Genomic DNA, 21671 nt, shown 5'->3' with positions numbered 1-21671 from the left:
CAGGTCCCAGATGTGCTCAATTGGATTGAGATCCGGGCTCTTCTCTGGCCATGGCAGAACACTGACATTCCTGTCTTGCAGGAAATCACGCACAGAACGAGCAGTATGGCTGGTGGAATTGTCATGCTGGAGGGTCATGTCAGGATAAGCCTGCAGGAAGGACCTGCCTTGCAATATGCCTACAAGCCCTCAGTCCAGCCTCTCTCAGCCTATTGCGGACAGTCTGAGCACTGATGGAGTTGTGCTTTCCTGGTGTAACTCAGGCAGTTATTTTTGCCATCCTGTACCTGTCCCACAGGTGTGATGTTTGGATGTACCGATCCTGTGCGGGTGTTCTACGTGGTCTGCCACTGCGAAGACGATCAGCTGTCCTTCCTGTCTCCCAGTTGCGCTGTCTTAGGCATCTCACAGTACTGACATTAAAATGTATTGCCCTGGCCACATTAGCAGTCCTCCTTGCAGAATGCCTAGGGCACGTTCACGCAGATGAGACCTTAATTGCCTATCGTCTGTAAGCTGTTAGTCTTAACGACCGTTCCACAGGTACATGTTCATTAATTGTTTATGGTTAATTGAACAAGCATGGGAAACGTTGTTTAACTTCTTGCGTCGAGCCATCCCTGATCCGGGATCGTGACTACAGCCTCAAGTCCATTACCATAACGCAACGTTAACTATTGAAAATCGCAAATGAAATGAAATCAATATGTTAGCTCTCAAGCTTAGCCTTTTGTTATTTTATTTGTATTTATTTCACCTTTATTTAACCAGGTAGGCAAGTTGAGAACAAGTTCTCATTTACAATTGCGACCTGGCCAAGATAAAGCAAAGCAGTTCGACAGATACGACACAGAGTTACACATGGAGTAAAACAAACATACAGTCAATAATACAGTATAAACAAGTCTGTATACAATGTGAGCAAATGAGGAGGGAAGGGAGGTAAAGGCAAAAAAGGCCATGGTGGCAAAGTAAATACAATATAGCAAGTAAAACACTGGAATGGTAGTTTTGCAATGGAAGAATGTGCAAAGTAGAAATAAAAATAATGGGGTGCAAAGGAGCAAAATAAATAAATTAAATACAGTTGGGAAAGAGGTAGTTGTTTGGGCTAAATTATAGGTGGGCTATGTACAGGTGCAGTAATCTGTAAGATGCTCTGACAGTTGGTGCTTAAAGCTAGTGAGGGAGATAAGTGTTTCCAGTTTCAGAGATTTTTGTAGTTCGTTCCAGTCATTGGCAGCAGAGAACTGGAAGGAGAGGCGGCCAAAGAAAGAATTGGTTTTGGGGGTGACTAGAGAGATATACCTGCTGGAGCGTGTGCTACAGGTGGGAGATGCTATGGTGACCAGCGAGCTGAGATAAGGGGGGACTTTACCTAGCAGGGTCTTGTAGATGACATGGAGCCAGTGGGTTTGGCGACGAGTTTGAAGCGAGGGCCAGCCAACGAGAGCGTACAGGTCGCAATGGTGGGTAGTATATGGGGCTTTGGTGACAAAACGGATTGCACTGTGATAGACTGCATCCAATTTGTTGAGTAGGGTATTGGAGGCTATTTTGTAAATGACATCGCCAAAGTCGAGGATTGGTAGGATGGTCAGTTTTACAAGGGTATGTTTGGCAGCATGAGTGAAGGATGCTTTGTTGCGAAATAGGAAGCCAATTCTAGATTTAATTTTGGATTGGAGATGTTTGATATGGGTCTGGAAGGAGAGTTTACAGTCTAACCAGACACCTAAGTATTTGTAGTTGTCCACGTATTCTAAGTCAGAGCCGTCCAGAGTAGTGATGTTGGACAGGCGGGTAGGTGCAGGTAGCGATCGGTTGAAGAGCATGCATTTAGTTTTACTTGTATTTAAGAGCAATTGGAGGCCACGGAAGGAGAGTTGTATGGCATTGAAGCTTGCCTGGAGGGTTGTTAACACAGTGTCCAAAGAAGGGCCGGAAGTATACAGAATGGTGTCGTCTGCGTAGAGGTGGATCAGAGACTCACCAGCAGCAAGAGCGACCTCATTGATGTATATAGAGAAGAGAGATGGTCCAAGAATTGAACCCTGTGGCACACCCATAGAGACTGCCAGAGGTCCGGACAGCAGACCCTCCGATTTGACACACTGAAATCTATCAGAGAAGTAGTTGGTGAACCAGGCGAGGCAATCATTTGAGAAACCAAGGCTGTCGAGTCTGCCGATGAGGATGTGGTGATTGACAGAGTCGAAAGCCTTGGCCAGATCAATGAATACGGCTGCACAGTAATGTTTCTTATCGATGGCGGTTAAGATATCGTTTGGATTTATCAGTGGTGACAGTGTTTCCTATCTTCAGTGCAGTGGGCAGCTGGGAGGAGGTGTTCTTATTCTCCATGGACTTTACAGTGTCCCAGAACTTTTTTGAGTTAGTGTTGCAGGAAGCAAATTTCTGCTTGAAAAAGCTAGCCTTGGCTTTTCTAACTGCCTGTGTATAACGGTTTCTAGCTTCCCTGAACAGCTGCATATCACGGGGGCTGTTCGATGCTAATGCAAAACGCCATATGATGTTTTTGTGTTGGTTAAGGGCAGTCAGGTCTGGGGAGAACCATGGGCTATATCTGTTCCTGGTTCTAAATTTCTTGAATGGGGCATGTTTATTTAAGATGGTTAGGAAGGCATTTAAAAAAAATATCCAGGCATCCTCTACTGACGGGATGAGATCAATATCCTTCCAGGATACCCCGGCCAGGTCGATTAGAAAGGCCTGCTCGCTGAAGTGTTTCAGGGAGCGTTTTACAGTGATGAGTGGAGGTCGTTTGACCGCTGACCCATTACGGATGCAGGCAATGAGGCAGTGATCGCTGAGATCTTGGTTGAAGACAGCAGAGGTGTATTTAGAGGGGAAGTTGGTTAGGATGATATCTATGAGGGTGCCCGTGTTCAAGGCTTTGGGGGGGGGGTACCTGGTAGGTTCATTGATAATTTGTGTGAGATTGAGGGCATCAAGTTTAGATTGTAGGATGGCTGGGTTGTTAAGCATGTTCCAGTTTAGGTCGCCTAGCAGCATGAGCTCTGAAGATAGATGGGGGCAATCAGTTCACATATGGTGTCCAGAGCACAGCTGGGGGCAGAGGGTGGTCTATAGCAGGCGGCAACGGTGAGAGACTTGTTTTTAGAGAGGTGGATTTTTAAAAGTAGAAGTTCAAATTGTTTGGGTACAGACCTGGATAGTAGGACAGAACTCTGCAGGCTATCTTTGCAGTAGATTGCAACACCGCCCCCTTTGGCAGTTCTATCTTGTCTGAAAATGTTGTAGTTTGGAATTAAAATTTCAGAATTTTTGGTGGTCTTCCTAAGCCAGGATTCAGACACAGCTAGAACATCCGGGTTGGCAGAGTGTGCTAAAGCAGTGAATAGAACAAACTTAGGGAGGAGGCTTCTAATGTTAACATGCATGAAACCAAGGCTATTACGGTTACAGACGTCATCAAAAGAGAGCGCCTGGGGAATAGGAGTGGAGCTAGGCACTGCAGGGCCTGGATTCACCTCTACATCGCCAGAGGAACATAGGAGGAGAAGAATAAGGGTGCGGCTAAAAGCAATAAGAATTGGTCGTCTAGAACGTCTGGAACAGATAGTAAAAGGAGGTTTCTGGGGGCGATAAAATAGCATCAAGGTATAATGTACAGACAAAGGTATGGTAGGATGTGAATACAGTGGAGGTAAACCTAGGTATTGAGTGATGAAGAGAGAGATATTGTCTCTAGAAACATCATTGAAACCAGGAGATGTCATAGCATGTGTCGGTGGTGGAACTAATAAATTGGATAAGGTATAGTGAGCAGGACTAGAGGCTCTACAGTGAAATAAGCCAATAAACACTAACCAGAACAGCAATGGACAAGACATATTGACATTAAGGAGAGGCATCCTTAGTCGAGTGATCAAAAGGGTCCAGTGAATGGAGAGGTTGGTTGGGGGTCACGGCGATTTAAACAGCTAGCCAGGCCATCGGTAGCAAGCTAGCATAGGATGGAGGTCTGTTGTTAGCCACCTCTTGCGTTCCGTCAGTAGATTAGTGAGGTTCCGTGTGGTAGAGGGGATTAATCCAAATCACACAAAAAAATAAACAACAAATAAATAAATAAAAAAATAAAATAAACATTAGATATAGTTATAGAGGCCCAAGAAGAAACATAATACAAATAAATAAATTGTCCGATTGTCTATTCTGAGAGCAGCCGGTAAGACAGCTAACGGTTAGCAGGCCGCAGATGGGCGTCCAGGTAACTTCGCGACGGAGGAGCCAGCCGGATCTCCTTCGGGTAGATAACATTACATTTAAGTCATTTAGCAGACGCTCTTATCCAGAGCGACTTACAAATTGGATAACACGTCGGCAGTCCAGTTGTGAAGGCCCGGTGGGGCTCCGCGTAGGCAGTAAAACGGGTCCGGATAGGTGACTGCAGCCCAGGAGTGATTGATGGAACTCAGGAGTGATTGACGGAGCTGGCTAGCTCCGGAGTAATTGATGTTTGCTCCGGAATCGACGAAAGCAGATAGTCACACGGATAGCAGCTAGCTAGCTGTGAGATCCGGGTATGAATGTCCAGAGAGCAGTTGAAATCCAGGGACATGGAGAGAAAAATTGGTCCGGTATGTTCCGTTCCGAGCCGCGCTGCGCCGTACAAAACTGGCGATAGATTTTCGAGCTAAAGGATAGCTGATGACCACAAACCGTGGTTAGCTGAATACTAACGATTTGCCAGTAAAGAATCTAACTAGCTTCTGAACTAGCTTCTGGATTAGCTTCTGGGCTAGCTTCTGGATAGCTCCTGGCTAGCTTCTGGCTAGTTTCTGGCTAGCTTCTTGGAGTTTCTGGCTAGCTTCTTGGAGTTTCTGGCTAGCTTCTTGGAGGATTGCAGATTTGAGGTAAATAATACTTATTTATAAATATAAATTGGTGAGGCGGGTTGCAGGAGAGTGTTTTGAAGATGAGTTGATGGAAAATAAAAATAAAATGTATGTGAAAAAAGTTGTAAATATATATATATATATACAGGACACGACAAGACGAGGACAAAAGACGTCTGAACTGCTATGCCATTTCGGATTAACAACACTGTCATGTTAACGACACTGTCATCTCAGATTTTCAAAATATGCTTCTCAACCATAGCAAAACAAGCATTTGTGTAACAGCATTGATAGCTAGCGTAGCATTTAGCGTTAGCATTCAGCAGGCAATATTTTCACAAAAAACAGAAAAGCATTCAAATAAAATCATTTACCTTTGAAGAACTTCGGATGTTTTCAATGAGGAGACTCTCAGTTAGATAGCAAATGTTCAGTTTTTCCTGAAAGATTATTTGTTTAGGAGAAATCGCTCCGTTTTCTGCGTCACGTTTGGCTACCAAAAAATAAATAAATTCAGTCATCAAAACGACAAACTTTTTTCCAAATTAACTCCATAATATCGACTGAAACATGGTAAACGTTGTTTATAATCAATCCTCAAGGTGTTTTTCACATATCTCTTCGATGATATATCGTTCGTGGAAGTCTCCTCTCTCCCCTGAATCACATGGATGAATGCGTGCAGCTTGTAGATTACGCAGCAATTTCGACAAAGGACACCGGGCGGACACCTGGTAAATGTAGTCTCTTATGGCCAATCTTCCAATGATATGCCTACAAATACGTCACAATGCTGCAGACACCTTGGCCAAACGGCAGAAAGCGTTCAACAGGTTAAACCCTTTACAATGAAGATCTGTGAAGTTATTTCAATTTCTACAAATTAGTTTAGTCTTAACTCCAGAAACATCTTCCCTGTGTCCTCTCAGGCTCACCTCCTTTGTGCTGAAGTCCTTTGGTGGGGCCAAGCCCTACATCTTTGTGGACCCCGCCCACATTGCCCAGGCCAAGGCCTGGTTGGCCAGTCACCAGCAGAATGATGGCTGCATCACATCAGTAGGGAAACTCTTCCATAACGGCATGAAGGTAAAGGGGAATCAGAGTTTAGCTGGAAGTAAGAGTAGGAGGAGTATCTTACTGCTGCCACCTAATGTGAAAAGGTGACGTTAAGGGCAGAGATTCAGCATGAGGTTCTGGTGCAAAAGTGTCCCATTCTATTTAGTGCAATGGTGGAGTCGGCATAAAATCCTAGATAACTAAACACAAAATACTTGATAACAATACATATCGTACAATCAAATACTTGTACTTTACATAATTCATCCTGCACTGACACCTGGGATAATGTACTGTTCAGGAGGACCTTAAGGACCCCACGTGTGCCCCAAAAAAGCACATGCTGAGCACAACAAGAATCCCAAGCATGTTTTAGCCTGCCCTGAGAACACACCACCTCCCCAAAGTTACCAGAGTCTGACTAGTCCTGACATCTTTTGTGTATCTCCAGAACAGTACACTTGTATCTGAAGGGCTTAACAGGTTTTCCCACCCTGTTCTTTATCTTGGTGCACCATACCATGCAAATGTTTTAGACACTGCAAGGATTTTTTTCCTGATATCGATTGATGTCAGTGTGACTTTGAAACTCTGTAGCACCTGAGAGTACTGTATGATATTGGATGAAGTTTACTGTCATCCTTTGGTGTTATAGGGAGGGGTCGGGGATCAAGTGTCGCTCACTGCCTACATTACCGCTGCACTGCTGGAGCTGGATGGCAACACTACTGTGAGTTATCATGCCCTTTCTCTCTTTCCATATCCATGTCTTTTTATATCATATTGATAAACAAGAAGACCACATTTGGTGCTTTTATCAAAAAATGTACAGCCCTAGGGGATATTTCTGCTTAGCCGTCCCACTATTTCATAGAAAGAAATGCATATCCGTCAGTGCATTCGGAAAATATTAGACCCCTTGACCTAATCCACATTTTGTTACATTACAGCAGGGCTGCCCAACCCTCTTCCTGGAGGTTTTCAGTCCAACCCTAATTTAACACACCTGATTCTACTAATTAGCTGCTCAACAAGACCTTAACTAGCTGAATCAGATATGCTAAATTAGGGTTGGACTGAACCCACAGGACTGTAGAACTCCATAAAGAGAGTTGGACAGCCCTGCGTCTCAGCCTTATTCTTAAATGGATTAAATTAAATGTTTTTGTCGTCAATCTACACACAATACCCCAAAATAACAAAGCTGAAGCTGGTTTCTAGAAATGTTTGCTAATTTATTAAAAATAGAAACAGAAATAATGTATTTACATAAGTATTCAGACCCTTTGCTATGAGACTCGAAATTGAGTTCAGGTCACCCCGTTTCCATTGATCATCCATGAGCTGTTTCTACAACTTGATTGGAGTGCACCTGTGGTAAATTCAATTGATTGGACATGATTTGGAAAGGCACACACCTGTCTATATAATCTATATAAGGTCCCACAGTTGACAGTGCATGTCAGAGAAAGGAAAACCAAGCCATGAGGTTGAATGAATTGTCCGTAGAGCTCCGACACAGGATTGTGTCGAGGCACAAATCTGGGGGAAGAGTACCAAAATATTTCTGCTGCATTGAAGGTCTCCAAGAACACAGTGGCCTCCATCATTGTTACATGGAAGACATTTTAACCACCACAACTCTTCCTAGAGCTGACCGCCCAAAACTCAAGCAATCGTGGGAGAAGGGCGTTGATCAAGAAGGACAAAGTACCTGATGGTCACTCTGACAGAGCTCAAGATTTCCTCTGTGGAGATTGGAGAACCTTCCAGAAGGACATTCATCTCTGCAGCACTCCACCAATCAGGGCTTTATGGTAGAGTGGCCAGACAGAAGCCACTCCTCAGTAAAGGCACATAACAGCCCGCTTGGAGTTTGCCAAAAGACACCTAATAGACTCTCAGACCATGAGAAACAAGATTCTCTGGTCTGATGAAACCAAGATTGAACTCTTTGGCTTGAATGCCAAGCGTCACGTCTGGAGAGAGCCAGGCATTGTGTGGACATGTTTAACTACTCTTGTGGGGACATCTGGGGACATGTTGGTCCCCACAAGGTCAAATGCTATTTTTAGGGTTAGGCGCTAAAGTTAGAAGCTAGGGTTAGGTTTTTGGGTTAAGGGTAAGGGTTAGGGAAAATAGGGTTTTGAATGGGACTGAATTGTGTGTCCACAAGGTTAGTTATACAATACTATTTTCATATACATACAGTACCAGTCAAGTTTGGACACCTACCCATTCCATGGTTTTTCTTTATTTTTACTATTGTAGAATAATAGTGAAGATATCAAAACTATGAAATAACGGAATGGAATCATGAGTCTGTAATACCAACATGTTTCAAGCAGACCACCATAGTCCCTGTGACCAAGTACACGAAGGCAACCTGCCTAAATGACTACAAACCCGTAGCATTCACATCTGTAGCCATGAAGTGCTTTGAAAGGCTGGTATTGGCTCACATCAACACCATTATCCCAAAAACCCTAGACCCACTCCAATTTGCATACCGCCCAAACAGATCCACAGATGATAGAATCTCTATTGCACTCCTCACTGCCCTTTCACACCTGGACAAAAGGAACACCTATGTGAGAATGCTATTTATTGACTACAGCTCAGTGTTCAACACCATAGTACCCTCAAAGCTCATCGCTAAGGATCCTGGGACTAAACACCTCCCTCTGCAAGTGGATCCTGGACTTCCTGACGGGCTGCCCCCAGGTGGTGAGGGTAGGTAGCAACACCTCTGCCACGCTGATCCGCAACACAGGAGCCCCTCAGGGGTGCGTGCTCAGTGTCCTCCTGTACTCCCCGTTCACCCACGACTGCGTGGCCAGGCACGACTCAAACACCATCATTACGTTTGCATATGACGCAACGGTGTCACCGAGAATGACGAGACAGCCTATAGGGAGGAGGTTAGAGACCTGGCCGGTTGGTGCCGGAATAATAACAATTATTAACAACAATAATAATCTCTCAACGTAACCAAGATTAAGGAGATGATTTGTGGACTATAGGAAAATTAGGACCGAGCACGCCCCCATTCTCATCGACGGGACTGTAGTGGTGCAGGTTGGGAGCTTCAAGTTCCTTGGTGTCCACATCACCAACAAACTATAATGGTTCAAACACACCAAGACAGTCATGTAGAAGGCACGACAAAGCCTATTCCCCCTCAGGAAACTTACATCCTTACAAGGTTCTTCAGCTGCAACATCGAGAGCAAAAAGGCTTCTCAACAGCTTTTACCCCCAAACCAGAAGACTCCTGAACAGGTATTCTAATAGCTACCTGGACTATTTGCATTGTGTGCAAATATTTTAGAAATACATCCAAATAATCCATGTTATTTAATTATTGCACCAATGAGCATCTGCGTTGCCAAGGGCTAAAATTGAAGTCATTCCTATTTCTGACGCAGATCGCGCTGCAAGTCCTGCCTCTCCCATCTCATTGGTTTATAGAAGCAGGTACCCACTTGCCATCTCCTCATTGGTTACACACACGTGGGTGATTGAAATACTAAATGTTTTGCCTGTTGTCGTGGTAATACTATGAAAGTGTAGATGCCAATCACCATATAAGTTCAAAGATGAAAAAGCCTGGAAGGAGGAGAGAAGACGATTCGGTTGGCCGTTTTATGTGTGGATTAATTGTTGGACCTTGTGCATTTCAGGTAAAATAACAACTCAATGTTTATATCCCAGGACAAATTAGCTAGCAACAGCAAGCTAGCTAAATAGGACAAATTAGCTAGCAAGTGCAAGCTAATTAGCTAAATTGCCATACATGTTTAATGCTTTTCGACCTGTCGCCAAATGAATGTCATTGGTTCAGAGTTTGTTTTGATATTTTAACCTGCGTGTCGGGATCGCGTTTGGTGTAGGGGGACAAAATAAATGTATGTACGATAATACCTTTTTATTTTTAAAAATGTTACCCCGTTTTCTCCCCAATTTCGTGGTATCCAATTGTTTTGTCTCATCGCTACAACTCCCGTACGGGCTCGGGAGAGACGAAGGTTGAAAGTCATGCGTCCTCCGATACACAACCCAACCAAGCCGCACTGCTTCTTAACACAGCGCCATCCAACCCGGGAGCCAGCCACACCAATGTGTCGGAGGAAACACCATGCACCTGGCAACCTTGGTTAGCGCGCACTGCGCCCGGCACGCCACAGGAGTCGCTGGTGCACGATGAGACAAGGATTTCCCTACCGGCCAAACCCTCCCTAACCCGGACGACGCTAGGCCAATTGTGCGTCGCCCCAGATAATTATTTAAAAAAAAATATATATATTATTTTTACTTAGAAATTGCACTGTTGGTTAGTAAGCATTTCACTGTTGTATTCGGCGCACGTGACAAATAATTTGATTTGATGTAATATATTTGAAGTATAGTAGCCACCCTTCGCCTTGACTGCTTTGCACACTCTTGGCATTCTCTCAAACAAAATTCAAGAACTTTGTAAGTTTCTTCAAGTGCAGTTGCAAAAACCATCAAGCGCTATGATGAAACTGGCTCTCATGAGGACCACCACAGGAAAGGCCTCTGCTGCAGAGGATATGTTCATTAGAGTTACCAGCCTCAGAAATTGCAGCACGAATAAGAGCTTCAGAGTTAAACAGACACATCTCAATATCAAATTTTCGGAGGAGAATCAGGCATTCATGGTGGAATTGTTGCAGTGAAACCACAACTGAAGGACAACATTAAGAAGAAGAGACTTGATTGGGCCAAGAAACATGAGCAATGGACATATGACTGGTGGAAATCTGTCCATTGGTCTGATTCCAAATTTGAAATTCTTGGTTCCAACCGCTGTGTCTTTGTGAGATGTGGAGTAGGTGAACGGATGATCTCCGCATGTGTAGTTCCCACCGTGAAGCATGGAGGAGGAGGTGTGGGGGTCCTCTGCTGGTGACACTGTCAGTGATTTATTTAGAATTCAAGGCACACTAAACCAACATGGCTACCACAGCATTCTGCAGTGATACGCCATCCCATCTGGTTTGCGCTTAGTGGGACTCTCATTTGTTTTTCAACAGGACAATGACCCAACACACCTCCAGGCTGTGTAAGCGCTATTTGACCAAGAAGGAGAGTGATGGAGTGCTGCATCAGATGACCTGGCCTCCAGAATCACATGACCTCAACCCAATTGAGATGTTTTGGGATGAGTTGGACCGCAGAGTGAAGGAAAAGCAGCCAAGAAGTGCTCAGCATATGTAGGAACTCCTTCAAGACTGTTGGAAAAGCATTCCAGGTGAAGCTGGTTGAGAAAATGCTAACATTGTGCAAAGCGGTCTTCAAGCCGAAGGGCGGCTACTTTAAAGAAACTCAAATATATGAAGAAAATAGTAAAAAATAAAGGAAAAACCTTTGAATGAGTAGGTGTCCAAAGATTTGACTGGTACTGTGCATGCATTCACCTAATTTATTTGTATTGCTAACATTATTCAGTACTCATACCCATATTAAAGACCTGATAAAAGGTATTGGTTGTATTAAATAGGGAACGCAGTGGAAAACCCATAGACATTTTGCAACTGAATTAGCATTTCTTATTGGTCCAGGTATTCCCTCATAGTTTCAATCAGTGTTCCTCTGTCTGGTGCCTAATGAACACAACACTGTTGTATTTGTTTGTGGGTGTGTCAGGACCCCATGGTGGAGAAGAGTCTGGTGTGTCTGAAGGCAGCAGTGTCTGACAAGCTGGACAACACCTACACCACAGCCCTGATGTCCTACACATTCACCCTGGCACAAAACCAGGATATGAGGGCCAAGCTTATCACCCACCTGGACAAGATTGCTGATACCTCAGGTATGTGTCTTGTCTCTTTGTGAAAATGTCTTTACCTGTCTGTCTGACTGCCGTGAAACAGTCACTGTCGACAACGAAAATTACCACAGGTGGCAATCGTCACTGGGAGAGAGCAGAGGCTTCTGGGCGGAAGACCGACTCTCTGGAGGTGGAAATGACATCCTACGTGCTGCTAGCGCTGCTCTCAGGCCCCTCCATGCCAGGCTTTGGGCTGGACTACTCCACCGCCATCGTCCGCTGGCTGGCCCAGCAGCAGAACCCCTACGGAGGTTTTGCTTCCACACAGGTACTTTTTTGGTCTGGTAGACATTAATTCACTAGCACCTCATCTGCTTGTCGCTCCTACTGTTAGTACATGGTTAAACATTGATCACACCAAATACTTATTTTATATGAAATGTAGCATATTGGACATTTTATTTATGCCTTACTTCATAACACATTGTATGGATTTCCTTGAATTGTTGTGATTCATTTTAGATTCTCAATGTATTTCTTTGTTATATTGATTCTCTCCATCTTTACCCAAGCTACAGTCATCCAGATTTGTTTTTGCAACAGTATCTCCCTCTTCTTCCCCTGTCATCAGGACACAGTGGTAGCACTGCAGGCTCTGGCCAAGTACGGTGCTGCCACCTTCAGTCCAGAGGGCGCCAGTACAGTCAGTGTGAGCTCAGCCGGAGGCCTGAATATGGAGTTCACTGTGAATCAGAACAACAGGCTTCTCTATCAGGAGGAGCAGCTGAGGGAGGTCCCTGGGGACTACAACATCAAGGCACAGGGCAAAAGCTGTGTGTTTGTGCAGGTCAGGCTCCAGTCATTAGCCATTTGCTGCCTCTACATGCAGTCCTGAGTGTCTGGTTTGTGTTCAGTAGGGCACACTGTTGAACAAAAACTAACGCTTCAACCCTAGAGTGTCAGCATTAATGGAAATGCCTGTGTACTGTACATTGAAATGTGGATGTTGATTTCATGCATCTCAATGGTATTGTCTGTTTCTTTTCAGATCGCCATGCACTACAATATTCCCCCTCCTCCTGATTTCTCTGCTTTTAACATCTCAACAGAGACGCTGGGGAAATGCAACGGCACCAAGAAATCAATGAGTGTGTCTGTGGATGTAAGGTACGGTGGTATTCCTTTTAACCTTGAAATAGCACCTGACTGATTCTGGTAGGACAAGTGAACAAAGTGACTGAACCACCAGTGTGTAGATGTCAATATCTTTAAAGCTGCTATATGTAACTTTTTGGGCAACCAAATTCACATAGACATGTGAGTTATAGATCTGTCATTCTCATTGACAGCAAGTCTAAGAAGCGGTAGATCTGTTTTTATGTGCGCTATTTTTATGCTTCCCATTCTTACGTTTAGTTTTTACATCTTTTACTTTCAGTTTTGTACACCAGAAGAAAATACAATATTTGTTTTTATTGAAGATATATTTCAGAGGTTTAGATGGTACAATGATTCTAGACACCATAGAGCCCCACAATGGAGGTGTCATAATACCCAGAAAACCTTGCGGTCAAGCAGGGAAATGGTTCAGGTTTTTTTATTTTTATGATTTATTTTAGAAACACTTAAACACTTTTTTGGGAGATAAATACAGGCGAATATATATTGATAAGTCACCTTGTCCTAGAGAGATTTACACGGTTATCAAAACGTCACGCCAGGTAGAAAACGATTGGAACATTTCCCTGTTTGACCTCTAGGTTTTATGGGTATTATGACTCATACTGTGGTACTCCTTGTTTTGTCACATAAACATAAATTAGGCAAACTAGTAGAATTGTAGCAACCAGGAAATGGCGAGATTTCTGCATATTTGCAACTTTTTAAGGTAATACAGTATGTTACCTTCATCTGACCTGGTTTGACTGACAGGTACAACGGTCGACGAGAGGAGACCAACATGGTGATCATCAATGTCAAACTTCTCTCCGGCTTCGTCCTGGACAAGTCCTCCCTCAGGCCTGTGAGTCAATAAGAGAGCCTTAGTTGAGGGGAACGCATATACAGTTTAATCAGGGCCAGGAGTTTTACCAGGTTGGTGAACACTCCTGGCCCTAAGTATAATCCCCTCCTGGATTAGTTAATGTGTATTAATGATAATGGCGTCTGTTCTAATTGTAAGTATTGTAAATGCCAGTGGTTGTCCTTTGGACTAATCAGTTCTACTGTCTATGACAATGTTAACCTGTGTTCGGTTCTTCCAGTTGAAAAATGACCCCACTGTCAAACGAGTTGACCTAGAGGAAGGACATGTCATCATCTACCTAGATGGGGTAGGAACATGAATAATGAATGTTGCATCTAAACAGGCTGCTGTCTTTATCGGTCACATTAACCTGGTTGGATGTGGTCTCATTTGCATCCACACACTGGATTTAACTTGAACAGTAACATCAAAGTAAGAATGTAGTGGATGTTTTATACAGGAACACTATATGAATCAATAACATTGAACTGCAGTGTCAAATGTATTATTTCCTTTTCTTCCAGCTTATTCAGAAGGAAACTAAGACGTACAGCCTGGCCATAGAGGAGGTTGTGCCTGTGAGGAATCTGAAACCAGCTGTGGTAAAAGTGTATGACTACTACCAGACAAGTAAGAATTCTATTTAACACCGACAGTAAAAACGTGTTCTCATGCACCGAAAACATTGTTCCCCATAGTCTATATTAGTCCTTTGAAATAGCGCACCATGAATTGAAAATAACAACATATACAGTAGTTGTTTGGATGTTGCTTTTTTTTTGTCTATTAATGAAGACTACACGTTTCTATTAACCAGTTTCCAAACCACCCATTTCTCTCTGAAATATTTGGTGGCACTGGCATACCTGTCTGGGTTACATACATATCTCTTGTTCCCTAAAGAAGGAAACAAGACCTCACCAGTGGGACCATTGGTTCACCCCTGAAGTGGGTGTTTAATGATGTTGACTGACAGAAAGGGAAGTCAAGTTAGCATTAGAAAGAAACTGACCTCTGCATTATCTGTTCTGTTCTCAGGTGATGAAGCTGTGAGTGAATACAGCTCCCCATGTGCAGAGAGTAAGTACAAAACCTTTCTATAACCAAACCTACTCGTCTCGTACTTCTGTTTGTGAAATTAGCCTCAATGACAAATGTAGATATTAATGTGTATGTTCACTGTTTGTTTTATAGAGTAAAATCCTAGGACAAGCAGGGAATGCTCTATTGATGTTTGACATTTTCACAGGTGATGAAATCAATGAAGTGTGAAAGACAGAAAGCCAATCACAAGCTGACTGGACCATGGCTCAACCAATTTCTTTCTTATCAAGGAAGTCATGTTTTTAGGTAGAGCTCATAAAACCTCTACAGTTCATGGTACCACATTGACCAACTTGTGATCCATTTTTAACAGAAGTGAATTTTTAAAATGTGTTTAATAGATGGGCATTAGAATGTACTTTTAATTATTTTTATTTTTTTTGTAACTTTGATTTATGCTAAAACGATTATGTGAGATCGTTATTTCAAAAGTAATATCAGTGTTTCTACTGCGACGATGAGAATGAAATGTTTTAATAAAACCATGGCCATGTTGCTATGATTTCAAACCAGACTCACAGTAACATTTCTGTTTTAATAGATCTGACAATATCCATATAATCCATACATGAAAGTGCCGTATAAAACAGTGTACCGTCAACATAGTCTGAAGATGGTGTGAGAAATGTTCTACACGGTGTTGAGGGAGTGTAGACAGTTGTGTGACCCTGTGAGTGTTCTTTTAAGTATACTGAAGTGTATTCTGGCCATTCTTTTGAAATGACAAAAACAAGTAAATAGCTTTTTATACAATACTGGTTGAATGATGAGTAAATTACATTTTCATACAGGCATCTTTTTTTTAATATAACACTATGATATACCTCTGGCCAATGCTGAATATTTGGTTGCACCCATTTCGGTGTGGGGAAAAAATAAACAGGAAAATATATTAAGGTCTTTTCTCACTAGTCTCTTTTCCTCTACTTGACAGTTTACAGTACTACTGTATCTCAGGCAGGATAACCACAAATAGAAAAAGAGAACTACATTTCACAAGGCTTCTCAATAAACCTAAACACCCAGGTTTACATGTTCAAAATCACAGCATAGTTTTCTTTAAAAAGATATTCAGATGGTGATTTATAAATGTTGTGATCGTGTCGCCTGTCCGAGTCCTTTACAATGATTTGTCAAGCTACCAGATCATTTGACGTTCTATTAAAGCTGAAATGCACCCTGAGTCTGAAAACAAGCCCATATACCCTGTGCACTTGTGTAGATCTGTGTAAGCAATAGTATATGGCGACAATTCCACATTGCGTATCAGAGAGCGATATGTAGCTACCACCTCTTTACCAATCATCTCAGATCAACACAAGAGCGTAGGCTGTAGTGGGGGATGGAACTTGGAATTCAGGGGATGTTACTGTTCACATGTACTTCTGTATTGCTGCATCAAAACAGCAGTCAGACTCCCCTCTCCTTTCCCCATGCAAGTCTGTTGAATTCTGATACTGTTAACAAAGATTGTAAACCAGCACGATCAACAGTTACAGACTAGGAGTATTACGACACATCAAGGCACAGAATGATTAGCATTATTATAATGACATGTACTGTTGTCTCATTTATGTAGTCCCTAGAGCTCCTGGTGTTGTAGGCTGGCAGTGATGGAATGGCTGCTTACGCAAGGGGTCAAGTTATCAGGACTTGGCAAACAGACTGTGTGTGTCTTTAGGAGTAGTATAAGACGGACACAGTGGAATCTAGTTCAGTAAAGTAAGATCACAGAGATGGATCAAGATCTAGTTTCATCTGTGGAACTTAAATTAAGTATGGACTCCTGAGTTGGTGTGTTGTCATGGTCTTACTGATTTCAATTCGGTTTTCTCCATTTTCAATAGAATTTCTTTTAAGCATTTCTTAAATGATTTACATCTTTCGCTCACTGATAAACTTAAGTAGATTTGGGCAAATGCCTTTGTATTCTATTTGAAACATTCCAAAAAAACGACCATCTGTTTGAAATCATTGTTATGTCATTTGGCAATATTCCACGTGTGTGTAAAAAACAACAACCTCAAAGACATTTACTGATACACAGAATATGTCTCACGCAAGAGACTAACTAAAACAAGATCTCCATTTGGCAATATAGAAAGGCTTTTGAGCAGAAAGTCTGAGAGTTATGTCGTTTGGTTATATACAGTGTGTGTGTGTCTCTTCCAGGGCTCCCTTTTTTAATGAGTGGGCAGAAGCAAGTAGAAAAACCAGTGGAGAAAAAATGTATATTGTAAAGTGAGAGACGTGAATTTTAAAAATAGATATAATGAACTTAACAAAATAAAAAGGCAATTTCCCAATATTGGGAGAGGCGCTAGAAGGAAAGGCCTGAATCTCTTGAAGTGTTCCTGCCGAAACAGTCTCCTTATGTCAACATACGCAAGTCTCCAGTATTAGTTCATGAACTGCGTGTAGCCCTCGGCTCCGGTTACTATAACGTCCATCCATATCCTCATGGCCTCCGGGGCAGGGGCCACCATGTAGTAGAGTCTGTCATGAGTCTTCACACAGAAGGTCAACGAGGGATTGGGGCTCTGGGATTGGAGGAGAGAGAAAGGTCAAAGGTCAGTAATATGGAGCTGAAGTATAATTTAATGACTCCGATTTAGCACTCGATGGGGTGTGAAAGTGCGGAAGCTACCCATATCCTTTTTGGGGATCATTGGAGGCTAGATCGAATGCAGAATGTGGGTGGAGAGTTGTTTTTCTACGTGCTACCCTCGGATATTGTCTCTGATTCAACTAAAATAACCAATATCATGCTCTGTCCCTATATATTTTTCCTAAATTAATTGGTCATGATGGTTAGTACAATGGGTGTGCTACAATAATCAAATATCATAAACGACAACCCAAAAACCACAGGCAAGGGTTAGTTGCTACACATTTGCCCATATAGATTTTTTTCAACTGATTGTCTTGTTGCCGGACAGTGGGGCTTCTCCTAGGCCGAGTCACACGTCTGTCATTTGAACAAGTAAAAAGAAAAGTGAGCCCTACGCTGCGCTACCACGTGTTTATCCACAACACACAGTTAATCAGGGCGTGGCTGGCACACACACCTCTCTTCGAAACTGAGGAGGCAGGAGCTCAGAAAAGTGCTGAAGGAGACAGAGTCAAAACAGGATATAAGAAATACAGCAGGACAGTACACACACACACACACACACACAAAACATGACATTCTCCACACAAACTATAAGACGCATGTGCCCATCGCACATATTTTACAGTTGCACACATGCACGTCTTAGGAGTTCATAAACTATATACAGTGTATGAAATACAACGCTGATACACACACACACGCAAACACACACCTAGATAACCCACCCTTATTTAGTCTGTTTCAATTGTATTAATTGAAGGGACAGATTCAAACACAACCAATTCCACAGAGGAGCAGACAAGTGAATTATCACTAAGAAGGCTTGCTTTGGCAAACAACTCCAATGCAGGCACTTCAGACAAATATGAAACTAAGGGGGAAAGGGAAAATGTGAGGATCCAGAGATGCACTGTTCTGTAATGGCTGTGTTTTTGTTTTGTATTAATCATGCATGATTACGCCCCTGGTGGGTATTCAACTGAAAGTTGCAGATAGCAATGGAATATGTAGAGCCGACACAAATCCTTATTCTACATGACAGACAATCCTATCTATTCTACATGACACATTTCTATCTGAACATTCTGTGTAAACAAACAACCAAACCAACCAACAAACACACACACTGGGGTAAGGGGGGGCAGAACAAGCAATGGGTGGGTCTGTGAGCTCACAGACAAAAAGTGATACATACATTGGCCAAATTGAGGTTGAAAAATCCTTTCTGTGAAACCAGCCAGTCAAAGCAAAAGAGTGAGAAGAGAAATGAAGGCATAGAAGAAGCAAAACGTGTATAAAACAAAAGATCTTCAAGATAAATATTTAATCAGTACAGTGAAAGCGTAAAAAGAAAAAGTGATGAAAAGAGCATTTCATTGTGTTCTGCCTAAAGATTGTTTTCCGATTGTTGGGTAGATAACACAGAAAGTACCTTCGTGGCAATACGCAAGTGATCGTAGTAGACCTCTTCAATGGCCTGGAAGTAGATGACTCCTTTCAGTTTGGTCTCGTGCTTGTCTGTAGAGGAGATAAACATCACATTATTATTTTCGATTCCTACAGTACAGTTTCCTTGATGACAGAGGGAAAGACAGTCATGGAATATATGTAGATACGGACAATCCTTTTCATTGTTTATCACAATTCTATTCTTCAGCTCCTACAGTATTTCCTAAGCCAGTGTCATAAAAGGAACATACTGTATCATCATGTCCATTTGAAGAATATTTCAGACAAAAAAGCTCCTAGAAATATATGTATGTTTCAAGTCATCTTTTTGTAGAGAACACGGCTTCCTTTTTGTTTTAAATAGGTTGCAGTGTCTGATTACTATTGTATTTTAGACTTGGGGCTCTATTCAATCCTCCTCGCAGAAATTGCCAGCAGCATACCACTACTGGCTTGCTTCTGAAGCTAAGCAGTGTTGGTCCTGGTCAGTTCCTGGATGGGAGACCAGATGCTGCTGGAAGTGGTGTTGGAGGGCCAGTAGGAGGCACTCTTTCCTCTGGTCTAAAAAATATCCCAATTCCCCTGTGTCGGGTGCCGTCTTTCAGATGGGATGTTAAACGGGTGTCCTGACTCTCTGAGGTCATTAAAGATCCCATGGCACTTATTGTAAGAGTAGGGGTGTTAACCCTGGTGTCCTGGCTAAATTCTCAATCTGGCCATCAAACCATCACAGTCACCTAATAATCCCCAGTTTACAATTGGCTCTTCATCCCCCCTCCTCTCCCCTGTAACTATTCCCCAGGTCGTTGCTGCAAATGAGAACGTGTTCTCAGTCAACTTACCTGGTAAAATAAGGGATAAATAACTAAAATAGTGGAGACTGCATTCGTAGTAAACGCTGCATGTTGACTCAATCGGAAATTACTTTTAATCTATATTGCGGAATCTGTAACGCTTGAACAGAGCCCCTGATTTCTACATTCTTACACCCTTATGGTACAATATTGCAGATTATTTCATCAACCACTGCAAAAACATAAGAGGGACCGGGGGTAACTTTATGCCCCTTTTTACCTTCAGGCATAAACTGATCCCTGCTACATAAAAATAATAATAAAAGCATCATTTTCTAGGAAAGTAGTTGCAATTTTATATAAAGTAATTATTTCATAATTAGCAGTTTTATCATTCAAATCACCAAGCATTTGCATATTACTGTATCTAAAGCCTGCTACCAAACTGCTAACCACAAATGTGCATTACCCTTGTGTATCCTAATGTTCATCTCCACTGACTTCATTTACACCACCTTTCACAAATACGGTCTACATTAAGGTCAAGGGGTATGAATATGCCACGTACTGTATCTTCCATTGGCTCGATCAGAGCAATAAGAGCACACAATATGTCTGTATATAAACATGGATCTAAATGGAAGCATTTTCCTTACCAACGTAATAGGAGAAGGTCCTTTTGAGGCGGTCGAAGACAAACCAGCGTTTCTTCCACGACTTTATCTTGCCGCCCATCTTGACCAGGTAACCCTTGCACATCTTCTCTGTGAGGATCACGTGGTGAGAGGTCTCCACGTTGTGGCCGGATGACTCGATGTGGGAGCGCAGGTCAAACTCCTCCTTGCGGATGGGCAGGTAACGAGTCATGGGACGGGCCTGAGGAAAGAAGGAAACAGACGTGTAACCAGTCTTTCTGTACGACTAACAGAGGGTCAGAGAGACAGATCTTAAACTGCATATTATTTTTGATTGGATTTTGTAGGTTGTTGTTGTCGGGCCTGAGGCTCACCTGGGAGAAGTTCTTGCTTCTCATCTTCACCTCCTTGTCCACCAGCTGCTGCCTGTGCACCGTCTCCTCCTGCAGCCTCTTCTCAGCCTCCTCGCGCCGCCTCCTCTCCTCCTCCAGCATCTGCCTACGGGCATGGCTCTCACGCTCCTGGAGAGAAGGACGGAGGTGGACATAAAGCCCTTTTTACATCAGCAGTTGTCACAAAGTGCTTCACAGAGAGAGAAAGCAATGCAGAGGCAGAAGAGTGGCTAGGATAAACTCCCTAGAAGGCAGGGACCTGGGAAGAAACCAGGCTCGGAGGGGTGGCCAGTCCTCTTCTGGCTGTAAACACTGAAGTAAGACGTTAGTATGGGATCTGATAGGAAGCTAGACATGGTGTGTGAGGTGGTGTCTTACTCTGGATTCTATGAGCCTGGCCTTCTCTAGGTGGGCTTCTTTCAGCATCTTCTCCATCTCCTCAATCTTCAGCGCGTCCATCCCACTGGCACTGCAAACCGGACAGTCAGAGTTACATCTCAACTACCAATGACATACATCATTCAATATATTTATGGGTAACAGTTTATTAATACTTTTAAGTCCTAAAACTGTGGCCTGTCATGGAAAACCACGCCCAAAATGGCTAAAGATCGGCAAGCTTCTTACATAGGAACGAAGAAGATTACGTAAGTAAGTAAGTCCTAAAAACACCTGTCATCATTGGTCATAAAAACAGTAACTTACTATGTGGACACTAACTAACACAAACAGTTATTAACTATCCCAGACAGTTATAAAATGTGTCATTACATGTCTATAACTATTTAGAGGTCCAATACACTGGAAATGTCCTGTACAGCCAGATGGTACCTAGCGGACAGTGAGTGCAAGGTTGTGTTCATTAAGGCATGTGAAGGTCAACATTCTAAAACGCTTTGCAACAGAAGACAAATTACTGTTT

General features: G+C 42.8%; 2 protein-coding genes across 17 annotated transcripts in view; one reads left to right on the top strand and one right to left on the bottom strand.

Annotated features, from left to right (window-relative positions):
- Positions 1-15379, top strand: part of LOC115136868 (alpha-2-macroglobulin-like) — a 31891-nt gene extending 16512 nt beyond the window's left edge. For all 3 annotated transcript variants that reach the window (XM_029672739.2, XM_029672738.2, XM_029672740.2), the window contains 11 exons: positions 5816-5972; positions 6598-6672; positions 11612-11777; positions 11867-12063; positions 12367-12582; positions 12784-12902; positions 13668-13758; positions 14000-14068; positions 14286-14391; positions 14800-14841; positions 15011-15379. In XM_029672739.2, the coding sequence (XP_029528599.2) occupies positions 5816-5972; positions 6598-6672; positions 11612-11777; positions 11867-12063; positions 12367-12582; positions 12784-12902; positions 13668-13758; positions 14000-14068; positions 14286-14391; positions 14800-14841; positions 15011-15033 (1261 nt within the window). In that variant the 3' untranslated portion in view covers positions 15034-15379. The remainder of the gene's footprint in view (positions 1-5815; positions 5973-6597; positions 6673-11611; positions 11778-11866; positions 12064-12366; positions 12583-12783; positions 12903-13667; positions 13759-13999; positions 14069-14285; positions 14392-14799; positions 14842-15010) is intronic.
- Positions 15380-15773: 394 nt separating this feature from the next.
- LOC115136866 (pleckstrin homology-like domain family B member 1) overlaps positions 15774-21671 on the bottom strand; it is a 110686-nt gene continuing 104788 nt past the window's right edge. For 11 of the 14 annotated variants that reach the window (XM_065024533.1, XM_029672729.2, XM_065024534.1 and 8 more), the window contains 7 exons: positions 21128-21218; positions 20732-20878; positions 20379-20598; positions 18912-18997; positions 18675-18704; positions 17934-17972; positions 15774-17405 (listed from right to left, as the gene is read on the bottom strand). In XM_065024533.1, coding sequence (XP_064880605.1) covers positions 17265-17405; positions 17934-17972; positions 18675-18704; positions 18912-18997; positions 20379-20598; positions 20732-20878; positions 21128-21218 — 754 coding nt within the window. In that variant the 3' untranslated portion in view covers positions 15774-17264. The remainder of the gene's footprint in view (positions 17406-17933; positions 17973-18674; positions 18705-18911; positions 18998-20378; positions 20599-20731; positions 20879-21127; positions 21219-21671) is intronic. The other 3 variants (XM_065024532.1, XM_065024537.1, XM_029672736.2) reach the window with 1 other exon arrangement.

Source organism: Oncorhynchus nerka, linkage group LG11 (genome assembly GCF_034236695.1).
Source record: "Oncorhynchus nerka isolate Pitt River linkage group LG11, Oner_Uvic_2.0, whole genome shotgun sequence".
Classification (NCBI taxonomy): Eukaryota; Metazoa; Chordata; class Actinopteri; order Salmoniformes; family Salmonidae; genus Oncorhynchus; species Oncorhynchus nerka.
The sequence above is the reverse complement of the archived record's forward strand: the minus strand, read 5'-3'. Positions and strand labels throughout refer to the sequence as shown.